The sequence below is a fragment of the Ips typographus genome, linkage group LG3, assembly GCF_016097725.1.
Source record: "Ips typographus isolate SLU linkage group LG3, UJ_Ityp_2.0, whole genome shotgun sequence".
In the NCBI taxonomy this organism is placed as follows: domain Eukaryota; kingdom Metazoa; phylum Arthropoda; class Insecta; order Coleoptera; family Curculionidae; genus Ips; species Ips typographus.
In genome coordinates this window covers 17,600,092-17,617,754 of record NC_138424.1, presented here as the reverse complement: position 1 = coordinate 17,617,754, position 17,663 = coordinate 17,600,092, and the positions used below count along the sequence as shown (strand labels likewise).

The 17,663-nt window shown below is 34.1% G+C and overlaps 2 protein-coding genes across 2 annotated transcripts in view; one reads left to right on the top strand and one right to left on the bottom strand.

Moving 5' to 3' along the window:
* Positions 1-17,663, bottom strand: part of Flo2 (flotillin-2) — a 262,398-nt gene that overhangs the window by 38,245 nt on the left and 206,490 nt on the right.
* Positions 6,888-16,497, top strand: LOC145726434 (glucose dehydrogenase [FAD, quinone]). Its single transcript, XM_081975482.1, is given in 8 exon segments — positions 6,888-6,921; positions 12,787-12,851; positions 12,853-12,988; positions 13,046-13,216; positions 13,284-13,543; positions 15,081-15,440; positions 15,442-15,499; positions 15,502-16,497. Coding segments are annotated over 8 exon segments (1,911 nt in total). The 5' UTR covers positions 6,888-6,899; the 3' UTR covers positions 16,341-16,497.

Genomic DNA, 17,663 nt, shown 5'->3' with positions numbered 1-17,663 from the left:
TGCAGTATTTGATATAAAACGTGTTTTTGAGATGTATGACAATTATTTTGACAATTGTCACGTGCCTTCTAGCTAAATAGTGTTCTACAATCACGTGACAACTGTCACTAACGACAAAACTGTCAAATTGTGTTCAAAAGTTGCAAAAATTAGGGGATTAGAAAAGTTTTCTTGTAGTATTTGATGTAAATCGTGTTTTTGAGATGTACGACAATTATTTTGACAATTGTCACGTGACCGTCTAGCTAAATAGCGTTCTACAATCACGTGACAACTGTCACTAACAACAAAACTGTCAAACTATGCTCTAAAGTTGCAAAAATCACGATTTAGAAACGTTTTTTTTGCAGTATTTGATATAAAACGTGTTTTTGAGATGTATGACAGTTTTTTTGACAATTGTCAGATGACCGTCTTGCTAAATAGTATTCTAGAATCACGTGACAACTGTCACTAACGTTAAAACTGTCAAACTGTGCTCTAAAGTTACAAAAATCAGGGTTTAGAAAGGTTTTCTTGCAGTATTTGTTATAAAACGTGTTTTTGAGATTTATGACAGATATTTTGACAATTGTCACGTGACCGTCTAGCTAAATAGTGTTCTACAATCACGTGACAACAGTCACTAACGTTAAAACTGTCAAACTGTGCTCTAAAGTTGCAAAAATTAGGGATTAGAAACGTTTTCTTGTAGTATATGATATAAAACGTATTTTTGAGATTTATGACAGTTATTTTGACAATTGTCACGTGACCGTCTAGCTAAATAGTGTTCTACAATCACGTGACAACAGTCACTAACGTTAAAACTGTCAAACTGTGTTCAAAAGTTGCAAAAATCAGGCTCTAGAAACGTTTTCTTACAATATTTGATATAAAACGTGTTTTTGAGATTTGACAGTTATTTTGACAATTGTCATGTGACCGTCTAGCTAAATAGTGTTCTAAAATCACGTGACAACTGTCACTAACGTCAAAATTGTCAAACTATGCTCTAAAGTTGCAAAAATCAGGGTATAGAAAGGTTTTCTTGCAGTATTTGATATAAAATGTGTTTTTGAGATTTATGACAGTTTTTTTGACAATTGTCACTTCATCATCGAGCTAAATAGTATTCTACAATCACATGACAGGTGTCAAACTAGGCTCTAAAGTTGCAAAAATCAGGGTTTAGAAACGTTTTCTTGCAGTATTTGATATAAAATGTGTTTTTGATATTTATGACAGTTATTTTCTCAATTGTCACGTGAATAGTATTCTACAATCACGTGACAACTGCCACTAACGTCAAAACTGTAAAACTGTGCTCAAAAGTTGCAAAAATCAGGGCTTGGAAAAGTTTTCTGGAAGTATTCTATATAAAGAGTGTTTTTGAGATTTATCATTTTGACAATAGTCACGTGACTGTCAAGCTAAATTATTCTTTAAAACCACGTGATATCTGTCACTAATGTCAAAAATTATAAAACAATATTATTAATAAAAAAAATAAAAAATCTGTATTTTTGAAGTACGGTTTTTATATTTATAGGAAGAATCAAGGATTAAAATTAGTATAATAATGTAAAATGAATGAATTTGTTTTGATCTACCGTTTTTTGACTGATTATTCTACTGCCATTAAATATTTCGACTTGGCAACATTGGTTTTATAACATTATCACATCATTGGTTAAAAAACGCAATGATGTTGGTTATATATGGAGAGTTTCGGACATGTTGGTGAACTAATATTGTGTATAGATAGGCAAATAAAACAAAAGTGTAGTTTTAATATACAGGGTGTGCCGAATTGTTCTTTTTTTTACAAATAAAATAACTGAGAGTTCGGTATTCGTTATAGTTCAAAACATCCTCATAATTTTCATCTAAACCCTGAAATATGGGAGAGTACCGTTAATTTAAATGATGATCAGTAATTGTCTGGTTCGGTTGTACAAATCTGAATCTTGAATGATACCAGATATTTTAAAGAAAAAAGTGGTATGCCACTGGTTTTTCCATTTAATTTAGATGAAAAAAACTATTTTTTGTTTTTTTTTAATAAACGCACCATTTTTGATCAAAAAATAAAAGTTTATGTTCATACACTTGGTAATCAACAATATGATTGAAATCAAAAACCGATGATAAACAGAATGATAAATAATTTAATTAATAATAATTTGTATACAAATTAAAATGCAATAGTATTATTAACAGTAATAGTTAGGAGTAAACAGTTAAAACAACTATAAAATGTAAACAGTTTCTTTAAATCCTTTAATTCAGCAGTTGCACTCTGAACATTTTTGGTCCCTTGCAAAATTTCTGTAACTCTAATCCTTTCCTAAATATTAGACTATTTTTAACTTCTTTTTTTTGGAAATTGCATTGCAAGTTTCTTCGAATATAAAAATTCATCTTAAACTGTTTTTTTTACCACAACACGATTGAAGATATAACGTTCTCATAGTTTAAACTTGACAGATTGTATTTAGTCGTGGTTATTACTTCTGATTTTTGGATTTCTTTTTTCGGCTTCGTCTGATCTCCACGGAAGTAAAATTTTAGATCCAACCCAATAATGGTCACTATCGCAGGTAGGTCCTCTGTGTACTCTCGCATCTTGCACCTTTAAGTTGGTCTTTTGGCGTATCATAATATATGATCGATTTCAGGCCTCTCCTATTTTGTGTCCATGTATATTTGTGGAATCATGGGTGCTGGAAGAATCCATTCAATATCTTCAGTCATGTTATGTCTTCTCCCTGTCCTGCCGTTTAAAACGGTACATCTACCGTTTTTAATTATATGATGATGTGAAAGTTTTTATATACTTTTTTAGTTTATTGAATAGGAAATTTAATGAGGATTCTAAAATGCGCTTAAAACAGTCATTTTCTTCTTCCAAATTATCCTCTAAAACCACGTGATGTCTGTGACTAACTATGGTGACTAATGTCAAAATTTGACTAGAATATCCAAGAATTACATTTTAACACAGTTTTCGAAACAAGACAATTTTTTGAGATTTATGACAGTTATTTTGACTATTGTCACGTGACCGTCTAGCTAAATAGTATTCTACAATCACGTGACAACTGTCAAACTATATTCTAAAGTTGCAAAAAACAGGGTTTAGAATCTTTTTCTTGTAGTATTTGATATAAAACGTGTTTTTGAGGTGTATGAAAATTATTTTGACAATTGTCACGTGCCTTCTAGCTAAATAGTGTTCTACAATCACGTGACAACTATCACTAACGACAAAACTGTCAAATTGTGTTCAAAAGTTGCAAAAATTAGGGGAAAAAAACAGGGTTTAGAATCTTTTTCTTGTAGTATTTGTTTTATCTTGAAATAATACTAGCAATTTCCAAGATAACTTTATTATGTACGGGAGTACAAGGAACACAACTTACAACTTAACGACCATGCAACTTATGCTTAACTAAAACTAACCTTAAAACCCTTGCCGCCAGCCCGCACTATCTGCTATGCTGGTTGCATAAACTACCAGACAGTATTTGATATAAAACGTGTTTTTGAGGTGTATGAAAATTATTTTAACAATTGTCACGTGACAACAGTCACTAACATTAAAACTGTCAAACTGTGCTCTAAAGTTGCAAAAATCAGGTCCTAGAAACGTTTCCTTGTAGCATTTGATATAAACTATGTTTTTGAGATTTATGACAGTTTTTTTGACAATTGTCACTTCATCGTCGAGCTAAATAGTATTCTACAATCACGTGACAGCTGTCACTAACGTCAAAACTGTCAAACTAGGCTCTAAAGTTTCAAAAATCAGGTCCTAGAAACGTTTTCTTGTAGTATTTGATATAAACTATGTTTTTGAGATGTATGACAGTTATTTTGACAATTGTCACTTTATTGTCTAGCTAAATAGTGTTATACAATCACCCGACAACTGTCACTAACGTCAAAACTGTCAAACTATGCTCTAAAGTTGCAAAAATCAGGGTTTAGAATCTTTTTCTTGTAGTATTTGATATAAAACGTGTTTTTAAGATGTATGACAATTATTTTGACAATTGTCACGTGCCTTCTAGCTAAATAGTGTTCTACAATCACGTCACAACTGTCACTAACGACAAAACTGTCAAATTGTGTTCAAAAGTTGCAAAAATTAGAGGATTAGAAAAGTTTTCTTGTATTATTTGATGTAAATCGTGTTTTTGAGATGTACGACAATTATTTTGACAATTGTCACGTGACCGTCTAGCTAAATAGCGTTCTACAATCACATGACAACTGTCACTAACAACAAAACTGTCAAACTATGCTCTAAAGTTGCAAAAATCAGGGTTTAGAAACGTTTTCTTGTAGTAATTTGATATAAACTCTGTTTTTGAGATTTATGACAGTTATTTTGACAATTGTCACGTGACTGTCTAGCTAAATAGTGTTTTACAGTCACATGACAACATTTACTAACGACAAAATTGTCAAACTATGTTCTAAAGTTGCAAAAAACAGGGTTTAGAAACGTTTTCTTGTAGTATTTGATATAAAACGTGTTTTTGGGATTTATGACAGTTATTTTGACAATTGTCACATGACCGTCTAGCTAAATAGTGTTCTGCAATCACTTGACAACTGTCACTAACGTCAAAACTGTCAAACTATGCTCTAAAGCTGCAAAAGTCTGAGTTTAGAAACGTTTTCTTGTAGTATTTGATATAAAACGTGTTTTTGAGATGTATGACAGTTATTTTGACAATTGTCACTTTATCGTCTAGTTAAATAGTGTTATACAATCACCCGACAACTGTCACTAACGTCAAAACTGTCAAACTATGCTCTAAAGCTGCAAAAATCAGGGTTTAGAAACGTTTTCTTGCAGTATTTGATATAAAACGTGTTTTTGATATTTATGACAGTTATTTTGACAATTGTCACGTGAATAGTATTCTACAATCACGTCACAACTGCCACTAACGTCAAAACTGTCAAACTGTGCTCAAACGTTTCAAAAATCAGGGCTTGGAAAAGTTTTCTGGAAGTATTCTATATAAAGAGTGTTTTTGAGATTTATCATTTTGACAATGGTCACGTGACTGTCTAGCTAAATTATCCTTTAAAACCACAACACGATTGAAGATATAACGCTCTCATAGTTTATACTTGACAGATTGTATCTAGTCCTGGTTATTACTTCTCATCTTTGGATTTCTGGACTTTTTTCGACTTTGTCTGATCTCCACGGAAATAAGATTTTAGATCCGAGCCAATAATGGTCACTCTATCTTGCACCTTTAAGTTGGTCTTTTGGCGTATCATATATGATCGATTTCAGGCCTCTCCTATTTAGTGTCCATGTATATTTGTGGATCCATGGGTGCTGGAAGAAGCCATTCAATATCTTGTAGTCATGTTGTGTCTTCTCCCTGTCCTGCCGTTAAAATCTCCAAGGGGGGTAATTTCCTTTGAGTTTCCTATTTTTGTTATTGCAGAGGAGGGGTTCTCATAAAATTTCTTTTTTTTCTGCTTTGGTGCATCGTCCAAAAAAACACTCAGGTTTAATCAAGACTAGAAAAGGTTTAGTTCCTAGTTTTGATTGAGAGAAACAACAATTTCTTTCAATTGGTGTACAGGAACTATTTCTCCTTATCTTTGGCTTTAGTAATTGAATTCTTATGTTTGACTTTATTTGATTACCGCAAATCATTTACATATCAAATACGGAAGATGGACCTCTACTACATTTGTCAGTGATAATACTTTTCTTATTGCTGTACTAAGTTAAATTAATAACTGATTAAAAGAAAACCTTCGACCCTTAATTGGAAGAAAGTGGCACTTAAGACACTTTCACGCTAAATCAACAAGTAAAACAGCTGAGACTAATCACGTAGGTACCACAAGCATTTTCTACACGCATTTACAGTTAAACTCTAAAACCAGGGAACCTCCATTAGTACCTGCTTAGAAATCTTGATTCCAACATACCCTGAAAAACCATAAATTAACATTCTTCAAGGAAGAACAGAAAGGTAACCAGCAAGGGCAGTCTGACTTGATCCTTTTACTCTTGTTAGATAAAACGAAATTTTATGCTTGACCCGGTATAAAGTACTGCTACTTGTTGGCTGTCGCCTAAAGAAAGATGAAGATTTCTCTTCAGTTTCAATGTCGCGATCTTCGTGAAACCAAGTTCAAGGAAAGTACCAGAACGCTCCTAGTTTTGGTGGTACCGCAATTTTTTTAGTAGTTTAAGTTTGATCGATGTCTTAACTGTGCCAGTGTACAGTTTTAAATGTTAATGAATCGCCGTAATAATTTTAGTGTACGTGCGAAATGGTCTCTCTCTCTGTCGCACTGAAGAAGTTGGAGTGTTATATTATGTTAAAGTTGTGTGATTTTTGTAGTTAAGTGTGTTTGAAGTTCAAGGCAATAGATCAGTAAGTAGCAAAGACTGTTTATTCTGTTAAAAAGAGGTCAATTGACCGAAACGTCTCCTGAATCTCTAATTAGAATTGAATTGAAACGCCAGTTTCAGGAAGTTTGACTTATTTTCAGTTTTTAAGTCCCATAACATTGCCAAGGACTGAACTGTAACCGCATTCAGTGGCGTTATTTTAGTTTTCTACCGCAGAGCAAAGAAAACAATTTTTAGATCGACGCCAATGAGTAAATCACATCAAGGGTTAGTAACCAAAATTTATGTAATCAAAATGTCCCCGCCGACCAATGAGCGATGAACTTCCATGGCCGATGGCAGTTTCCCTTATAGACGAAATGGTTGCAATAAGAAAGCGAAACAAAAAAATCAAAATACGTGCTCTAAATGCTTAAACTGAAAATCTCGCAAAATCGATATTATGTGAGCGGCCCTATTGATTTTTTTTATTCGGTTAATTTGTGTGCGCGGGTGTGCATCGCATGGTGATGTCATGATGATTTGGTTTAGCAAAAGTGAGTGAGTGAGCAACAGTTTTTGTGACTTTTTTTTTAACTAACTCGTTGGATATACAGGGTGGTCCAGTTTTAAATGTCAAATAATTCACCATTCGATAGCCCATCAAAAAACAAGTTGACAAGCATTATGTCATTTTCCTGAAAAACGCTTCTTAAGGAAGATACAGTAATACAAATTTTAGTTTAAAAATGTTTTATTGCTATCTGGTCATCTGGAAGGTTTAGAGTTAATGAAAATCGATTTCAGGCACTAAAAACAGTCCGGAAATCAAGACATCATTTTTTTCTACTAAAAATAGTTTAAAAGTTAACTTAAGGCTAAAAATGACTTTACTAAGCCTAAAAAGAGTGCAAAAGTCTATTTTCTGGACTTTAATTGGTGTACAGCTCAATTTTCTGGACTAAAACAAGTCTAGAATTTAATTAAACCCTGGTAACAGTCCAAATTTAATTTTTGGACTAATTCAAAGGTAAAAATTGTTCAAGACTAATATATTGTAGCAATTAGCGCCAAAATTTTTTACTTTCATTAGGGAAGAGTTTGAAACTTGACTTTTACTATTATAAATAGTCTTAAACTCGATTTTTTAGTCTCAAAACAGTAAAAACAGCCTAAATTTTAGAAACTATCGAGTTTTTAACACTGTGGTGTCTAGAAGTCAATTTAATAGTGACCTAACATAATATGGCATTATTAAGCCTATAGAAAATGTAAAAATTGTTTTCCAATGTAAAAAAAGTGAAAAACTTGGTGAATATAGCCTTTTCCAAGCTGAAATCAGTTTTCAAGCACTATGCACTATTATATAATATAATATTAGTTCAGAGTTTTAAGAAAATGAAAAACAAAGTAAAAAAAATTTAAAAGATAGTCTTTAAGTCAATTTTTATGAACCTTACGTCAGTATACTGTATTTAAGACTTATTTCAAGACTAAAATACTGAAATTTGTCTTCAAATTATGAAAACGCACTTCAAATGCAAATTTTAAGCATGCCATGTCACTTGTCATTGGTTTCAAGTCAATTTTCAAGGTTTGAATGTGTGAATTTGCAGTACAAAATTTTAGAGAAAGTAGTTTTTCATGTCTACAAGTCAATTTGCATTACTAAAGTTTTTCAATTTATCTGAAAACTGACAAAAAGCCTCACAATTCAATTTACTGGTTTCTAAGTCAGTTATCAAAAGTAAAGTCTTTCAATTTGTCTGGAAACTATGAAACTGGATCTCTAGAAGATAGAGTTTCTGCAATTCAGATATCTGAAGAGATACTAACAGAATAGTAGAATGTAGTGAAGAATTCGGATTATCACTTAACGTCAGCAAAACAAAAATCATGGTGGTATCTAAATCATCACAAAACTTTCGTAAGATAACCGTACATGGTCAATGTACAAAAATGGACAAAATGAACGTGTGAGAAAATAGGATAGCTCTGAAGAAATCAGGATCAGAGTGGAAAAAGCTGGAGCAACATTTACTAAAATGAAGAAGGTGTTCTGCGGACAAGATCTAAGCCTTAAGCTGAAATGTTACGTCCTGCCGGTTTTTGGACACTAAAAAAGATCGATACCAAGAGGATAGAAGCATTTAAAATGTGGATGTACCGTAGAATACTAAGAATATCGTGGACAGAGAGAGTGGCAAATGTGGAGGTTTTTTTTGGAGGATGCAGAAAGAGAAATAATTGACACTTTCTATTAAGAAACGCAAACTGCAATACTTGGGACATGTCATGAATGGAAGATAAATACCAGTTGTTGCATCTTATTACCCAGGGAAAAATAATGGACAAAAATCCATAGGAAGTAGAAGGAATTCATGGTCCAATTACAACAACTAATTAATTTTGATTGATTGACAAATAACAATATACAGGGTGATTCCAAAGTTGGGGATTTCCTTTCACCTGCAAATAGGGCTTCAAAAAATAAGGTTCAAGGTTAAATAAAATTTTTTCGAAATGTGAACAATAACGAAGATACAGGGTGTCAAAGTTTTACTGAAAAAACGAAAATGAAAATAACTTTAACTTAATTTTAACTGACAGGTTATTTCCTATCAACACACATTAACAAAAATTTTTTTAATTTTCTAACTTTTTTTAATTTTTGAGATATTTTAATTCGAAAATTGTGTCACTATTTGTGAGTTTGCAGCATTGTTGCTAGGTTTGAAGCCTTGTGAAGCTGTAATTTGCACTCCAATCTAGATTTTTTATATATCAATAGAAAGAGGATGAAAAATGTTAGAAAATGACGGTTGAGCGAATTTTCTAACTTTTTCAGTTTTTGAGAAATTTTAATTCGAAAATTGTGTCACTTTTTTTGAGTTTGTAACGAAGTTTGAAGCCTTGTAAAGCTGTAATTTGCACTCCAATCTAGATTTTTTATATACCAATAGAAAGAGGATGAAAAATTTTACAAAATGTCGGTTGAGCGAATTTTCTAACTTTTTCAGTTTTTGATAAATTTTAATTCGAAAATTGTGTCACTTTTTGCGAGTTTGCAGCGTTGTTGCAAGGTTTGAAGCCTTGTGAAGCTGTAATTTGCACTCCAATCTAGATTTTTTATATATCAACAGAAAGAGGATGAAAAATGTTACAAAATGTCGGTTGAGCGAATTTTCTAACTTTTTCAGTTTTTGAGAAATTTTAATTCGAAAATTGTGTCACTTTTTTTGAGTTTGTAACGAAGTTTGAAGCCTTGTAAAGCTGTAATTTGCACTCCAATCTAGATTTTTTATATACCAATAGAAAGAGGATGAAAAATTTTACAAAATGTCGGTTTGAGCGAATTTTCTAACTTTTTCAGTTTTTGATAAATTTTAATTCGAAAATTGTGTCACTTTTTGCGAGTTTGCAGCGTTGTTGCAAGGTTTGAAGCCTTGTGAAGCTGTAATTTGCACTCCAATCTAGATTTTTTATATACCAACAGAAAGAGGATGAAAAATGTTACAAAATGTCGGTTGAGCGAATTTTCTAACTTTTTCAGTTTTTGAGAAATTTTAATTCGAAAATTGTGTCACTTTTTGTGAGTTTGTAGCGTTGTTGCTAGGTTTGAAGCCTTATGAAGCTGTAATTTGCACTCCAATCTAGATTTTTTATATATCAACAGAAAGAGGATGAAAAATGTTACAAAATGACGGTTTGAGCGAATTTTCTAACTTTTTCAGTTTTTGAGAAAATTTAATTCGAAAATTGTGTCACTTTTTTTGAGTTTGCAACGTTGTTGCTAAGTTTGAAGCCTTGTAAAGCTGTAATTTGCACTCCAATCTAGATTTTTTATATACCAATAGAAAGAGGATGAAAAATTTTACAAAATATCGGTTTGAGCGAATTTTCTAACTTTTTCAGTTTTTGATAAATTTTAATTCGAAAATTGTGTCACTTTTTGTGAGTTTGTAGCGTTGTTGCTAGGTTTGAAGCCTTGTGAAGCTGTAATTTGCACTCCAATCTAGATTTTTTATATATCAACAGAAAGAGGATGAAAAATGTTACAAAATGACGGTTGAGCGAATTTTCTAACTTTTTCAGTTTTTGATAAATTTTAATTCGAAAATTGTGTCACTTTTTTTGAGTTTGCAACGTTGTTGCTAAGTTTGAAGCCTTGTAAAGCTGTAATTTGCACTCCAATCTAGATTTTTATATACCAATAGAAAGAGGATGAAAAATTTTACAAAATGTCGGTTGAGCGAATTTTCTAACTTTTTCAGTTTTTGATAAATTTTAATTCGAAAATTGTGTCACTTTTTGTGAGTTTGTAGCGTTGTTGCTAGGTTTGAAGCCTTGTGAAGCTGTAATTTGCACTCCAATCTAGATTTTTATATATCAACAGAAAGAGGATGAAAAATGTTACAAAATGTCGGTTGAGCGAATTTTCTAACTTTTTCAGTTTTTGAGAAATTTTAATTCGAAAATTGTGTCACTTTTTGTGAGTTTGTAGCGTTGTTGCTAGGTTTGAAGCCTTATGAAGCTGTAATTTGCACTCCAATCTAGATTTTTTATATATCAACAGAAAGAGGATGAAAAATGTTACAAAATGACGGTTGAGCAAATTTTCTAACTTTTTCAGTTTTTGAGAAATTTTAATTCGAAAATTGTGTCACTTTTTTGAGTTTCCAACGTTGTTGCTAAGTTTGAAGCCTTGTAAAGCTGTAATTTGCACTCCAATCTAGATTTTTTATATACCAATAGAAAGAGGATGAAAAATTTTACAAAATATCGGTTGAGCGAATTTTCTAACTTTTTCAGTTTTTGATAAATTTTAATTCGAAAATTGTGTCACTTTTTGTGAGTTTGTAGCGTTGTTGCTAGGTTTGAAGCCTTGTGAAGCTGTAATTTGCACTCCAATCTAGATTTTTTATATATCAACAGAAAGAGGATGAAAATGTTACAAAATGACGGTTGAGCAAATTTTCTAACTTTTTCAGTTTTTGAGAAATTTTAATTCGAAAATTGTGTCACTTTTTTGAGTTCCAACGTTGTTGCTAAGTTTGAAGCCTTGTAAAGCTGTAATTTGCACTCCAATCTAGATTTTTTATATACCAATAGAAAGAGGATGAAAATTTTACAAAATGTCGGTTGAGCGAATTTTCTAACTTTTTCAGTTTTTGATAAATTTTAATTCGAAAATTGTGTCACTTTTTGTGAGTTTGTAGCGTTGTTGCTAGGTTTGAAGCCTTGTGAAGCTGTAATTTGCACTCTAATCTAGATTTTTATATATCAATAGAAAGAGGATGAAAAATGTTACAAAATGACGGTAGAGCGAAATTTCTAACTTTTTCAGTTTTTGAGAAATTTCAATTCGAAAATTGTGTCACTTTTTGTGAGTTTGTAGCGTTGTTGCTAGGTTTGAAGCCTTGTGAAGCTGTAATTTTCACTCCAATCTACATTTTCTATATGCCATTGGGAAGAAGATAGAAAATGCCAAAATATGGCGTTTGAACAAACTGTCTAGCTTTTTCAGTTTTTGAGATATTTTAATTTAAAAATTGTGTCACTTCTTGTGAGTTGAAAGAGTTGTTGCCGGGATTAAACCCTTGTGACGCTGTAATTTGCACTCAAATGGAAAAAAGATGCAAAATGCTTCAAAATGGTGTTGGAGAGAATTTTTTAACTTTTACAGTTTTTCAGATATTTTAATTCAAAAATTGTGTCACTTTTTGTGAGTTTGCAGCGATGTTGCCAGGTTTGAAGCCTTGTGACGCTGTAATTTGTTCTCCAATCTAGAATTCTCATTGAAAAGATGATTAAAAAATGCTCTAAAATATCGATAGTATACACCCTGTATCTTCGTTATTGTTCATATTTCAAAAAGCTTCAAACGAAAAAAAACCCTATTTTTTGAAGCCTTATTCGCTGGTGAATGGAAGGCCCCAACTTTGGAATCACCCTGTATATACTTACATTTGTTAAACAATGATGAGGGCAGCTTTCTGGAGGGTTTGGCCCTCGCGTTTTATTATAATTTAGGAACCGTTTACTATACAATTAATTTACGAACACGGTGCGGGTTGCAGAATTTGGGACGACTACATCATGGTGTTATGAGGCGGAGTCTCCGACCGTCTCTCTTACGAACGCATGTCGAGCTTAATTTATGCCCGATTGATTAGCTTCTTCTTTATGCATTTTTTTAAATAAAAAGTCCATCTTTTAAATTAATGGATTTTCCATTCGTGACAGTGTGCTGAGCTCCGAAGCACAATTCACAAAATAACTATTGGATCAAACTTATCTTACTAAGCGTATTTCTGTGTAAATGAGTCTGTCCCAGTATCAAAATTTAATTCTACACGTACAAATTCTTTTTACATTACACACATTTACATACATACAATTTGGATTTGATTTTTTTTTAGTTATGAGTGGGCTGACGGCTGGAATTTTGGAACTGGGAACAGCCACCGTCTCCAACTTGGGCGTTTTTTATTCCCACTTTGGTGGCTGCCATTGCTTATTTCCAGTACGAGCTTTTAGATCCAGAAGCCAGGCCTATAGATGTAGCCACTGAGTCCCTGTTGGATCGTTACGATTTTATTGTGATAGGAGGCGGGTCAGCAGGTATGTTAGTTGTAGATACTTTTAAATCACATATTTTAAGTTGTTTTTCCTTTGTAGGAGCAGTGGTGGCGAGTAGGCTGAGTGAAGTAGAAAACTGGAAAGTTCTACTTCTGGAAGCTGGAGGAGATGAAACAGAAATATCGGATGTGCCTCTTATGGCTGGTTACTTACAGCTCTCTCAATTAGACTGGCAGTATAAAAGCGAGCCTCAAGGGCAGGCCTGTCTAGGTAAATACACTATAATATATTTGTTTTTCTTTGCATTTATCTTTAATACTTCATTGTCATCTGCTAGGAATGGTTAACGGTCGATGTAACTGGCCTAGAGGCAAAGTAATTGGAGGTTCGTCGGTGCTCAACTACATGCTTTACCTCAGAGGCAACAAAAAAGACTACGACATTTGGGAAAGTCTTGGTAATCCCGGCTGGGGTTACAAAGATGCCCTGTACTACTTTAAGAAAAGCGAGGACAACCAAAACCCTTATTTGCATGGAAAGTACCACGGGAAGGGAGGGTACCTCACTATTTCGGAACCGCCCTACAGAACCCCTTTAGTGAGTAGTTTTTGACTTTTTAAATAATTCTTTAAACAGTGTATAACAATGGTGGTTTATTGGGTAATTTTGCAAAAAAAGTGAAGTAGAAGGGAACAGGGATGGATGTTTCACTGGCGACACGTGTTTCTGCTTCCTTCTTCACTTCATTTGCATGAAAGGTGGTTCCAAATGTAACTTGGAAAGGGAGGGACAAAACTAACATGGATATCACAAACGACAAGCAGCAATACAATTCTGATTTCATCATGTGTATGTTATAATTGGCTTATGGTTGTTATGCTTTGACAGTTTTAGCTCCACAATGTAGCTTGGAAACATTAAGGATTGCTTATTATGGAACAGGGTATCCATTTTTCAAATTCACTATCATATTCTGGAGACAGAGTACTAACTAACCAAAAGGTTCCATTGAGAATAATCACTAAGTCATCATCATCATCCTTTAGCGCTACAACCCTGGGTGGGTCTTGGCTGACTGCACCACTCTCTTCGGTTTTCCATCAAACTATGGTCAAAAGGGATATTCATTTTTTGGAGGTCTGATAATGTTGTCTCTCCAACGTAATCTAGGACGCCCAAGTGATCTTCTTCCACTTGGAACTTCCTCCCACACTAGTCTTACAAGTCTTACTACCTCTTACCCGTTGAGATTTATCCATACAAACTTTACTCATCTGAATGAGCTTCTTTGGAGAATTCTGCCATCGCGTTCCAGATTTGGCTTCTCTCTATGCTATCGTATGCCTGTCGGAAGTCTATGAAGAGGTTATGTACTGTTCCCATCCTTTTTCTAGGAGCTTCCTCAGTGTAAAGAGCAGGTCTATTGTTGATCTGTTTGTCCTAAATCCGGCTTGGTACCCTCCCAGGAGGTTTTCTGCATATGAGGTTAGTCTACTTAGTAGGATGTTTAAGTGAGACTCCTGTATAGTTGGAGCATTCTCATTGATTTGTCCCCTTTTTTTGTAGATTGGTAGGATGATGCTTTCTTTCCATCTTATTGGTATTTTTTCTTCTCGCCATATAAGAGTTATTACTCGGTGGATTTGGCGATGTAGTGCCTCTCCCTCATGTTTTAAAAGTTCAGCCAGGTGCCTTGTAGTTCTTTAGTGGCATTTGGGTTTCCTTCCTCGTAGGAAATGATTTTTCTTTGTGAGGTTCTTCTTGTTTCACGTTTAGAAGGTTTTTAAAATAACCTTTCCATTCTTATTAGTTCAATTAGTTCCACTTCAATTAGTTCTTCGTCATTGAGTATTATGTGCCCTTAGTTGTTCTTCAGTGTTGGTATGGATCTGGGCTTAAATCCTCTCTTCTCCCAAGAGTTTGCTCTGTAGAATTCTCTGGAGCCTGGTTTTGGGGCGATCTCCATTGCTTCATACTTCTGTACAATCACTAAGTCTTCATCATTAACACTTGTCGAACTTCATTTAGAACGAATGATCTACTAACTTAGCCATCCGTCTCGATTTTTGAACACATTACATTACTGTTTTCATTTGTGAACTTGACTCATATCAAAGATCCTATCCAATTTCAGGTGGCTACCTTCATTGAAGCCGGAAAACAATTAGGCTACAAAAACCGTGACATTAACGGTGAATACCAGAGCGGATTTATGATGGCCCAGGGAACTGTAAGGCAAGGATCCAGATGCTCGACCAGCAAAGCTTTCCTGAGGCCGGTGAGGCTGCGCCCTAATCTGCACGTGGCCATGAAAGCGCACGTGACACGCGTCCTCATCGACCCGACCACCAGAATTGCTTTTGGTGTGGAATTCATTAGAGATGGAAAAGTGCACCGGATCCGAGCTACTAAAGAAGTGATTTTGTCTGCTGGTGCTGTGAATTCTCCCCAACTTTTGATGCTTAGTGGAATAGGACCACGAGCTGAATTGGAAAAAACATAAAATACCAGTAATTCAAGACCTGCAGGTTGGAAGTAACCTACAAGATCATATGCATTAGGTGGGTTGGTTTTCACGATCAACAAACCAGACTCAATTTTGTTGGATAGGATTTACTCTGTCTCGTCTCTGATGCAGTACGCTGTGTGGGGAGCTGGCCCTCTGACTATAATGGGAGGTGTAGAAGGGTTGGCTTTTGTCAACACCAAATACGTTAACGCTTCAGATGATTTTCCTGATATTGAATTTCATTTTGTGAGTGGTGGACCTCACTCGGATAAAGGTACCCAACTCAAAAAAGCCCACGGTCTTTCGGATTCCTTCTACAATACCGTTTTTAAGCCTATAGAGGGCAAAGATGCTTGGAGTGTTATTCCCATGTTGTTACGACCTAAAAGCAAAGGCTTCATTAAGTTACGCAGCAAAAAACCGACAGATCCCCCCCTAATCTACCCCAACTATTTCTTCGATGACTTCGATATGAAGACTTTGATTGAAGGCGCTAAGATTGGAGTGGCGCTGAGCCAAACTCCGGCTTTCCAAAAGTACGAAAGTCGGTTTGTGGACTTTCCCCAGTGTGCCCGATTTACTAAATTTTCGGACAAGTACTTTGAGTGTATGATCAGACTGTATTCGGCTACTATTTACCACCCTGTAGGGACAGCAAAAATGGGCCCTTATTGGGATAAAGATGCGGTGGTTGATCCTCAGTTAAGAGTGTACGGTGTAAAAGGGCTAAGGGTGATCGACGCTAGTATAATGCCCAATTTGGTTAGTGGGAACACTAACGCTCCAGTGATTATGATTGGAGAGAAGGGTGCGGATTTAGTGAAAGAGTTTTGGCTGAAAACTGCCCGAATTAGTAACATTTACAGAACTTTACGTGGGATTTAAGAAATGTTTAAATTTAGTGATTATTTTAGAAAAAAAAAACAATAATATAAACTGAATTTAGCTATTTCGGCTTGTGAGTGTTAAGTACATGTGATATGTGATTTGTGCTTTTTATTGTATATAAAAATGTATTAGTAAATATATTTTTTTACTTTCATCCAAAAGCATTATTTTATAATTATTGGCCGAAAAATGTTCAAACATGTCTCTAGTTACTTTTTCTTGTGCGTTTTTTGACATCAAAGTGATATATTATACTGGATGAACCATTTTTGTGAAAAAAGAAATAACAAGCAACAAAACAAAAAGACTAGAAATGGTATGGATAGCTAGGTAATCAAATTGACTTTCCATCGATATACAATATGGTTTGATTGGTAAAACAGCTTGGCCAGTAGAGGGCTTCAAGCTTGATCAGAAGTTTTCTGTGCAATTTTCCAGCACTGGACTTGTTTAAACCTGGGATACTGCCTGATTTAACCAACGTAGTATGGACTTTTATATGTCGATGTATAACCAATGAAATGGGCTTTCTACAGATATGCAACATTAATTGATTGGTTAAATAGTTTGGCCGCTAGAGGGTTTTCAAACTTGACCACACTTTTCTGTCCAATTATATACATACATCATTGAATTCAGAATAAAAAGGGATTTTAGAATCTAACATAAAAACATCAGGTGTTATGATTATTGCAACTTTCCATTTAACCAAATCTGTATCTCTAACCGTTTCCAAGATCTCCATAGTGGCCCTCCTTATCCTGGACTAATTTCAAGTCTCCAGACTTGAAAATTGTCTTCAAACCCGTGAAAATTGACTTGAAGGCTTAAAATGTGTCTTTCAAGTCAGTTTTTATGATTTTCAGACTAATTTAAGTCTCCAGACTTGAAAATTGTCTTCAAACCCATGAAAACTGACTTGAAGGCTTAAAATGTGTCTTTCGAGTCAGTTTTTATGATTTTCAGACTAATTTCAACTCTTCAGACTTGAAAATTGTCTTGAAACCCGTGAAAATTGAGTTGAAGGATTAAAATGTGTCTTTCAAGTCAGTTTTTATGATTTTCAGACAAATTCAACTCTTCAGACTTGAAAATTGTCTTCAAGCCCGTGAAAATTGAGTTGAAGGCTTAAAATGTGTCTTTCGAGTCAGTTTTTACGATTTTCAGACTAATTTCAACTCTCCAGTCTTGCAGATTGTCTTCAAGCCCTTGAAAATTGACTTGAAGGCTTAAAATGTGTCTTTCGAGTCAGTTTTTATGATTTTCAGACTAATTTCAAGTCTCCAGACTTGAAAATTGTCTTCAAACCCGTGAAAATTG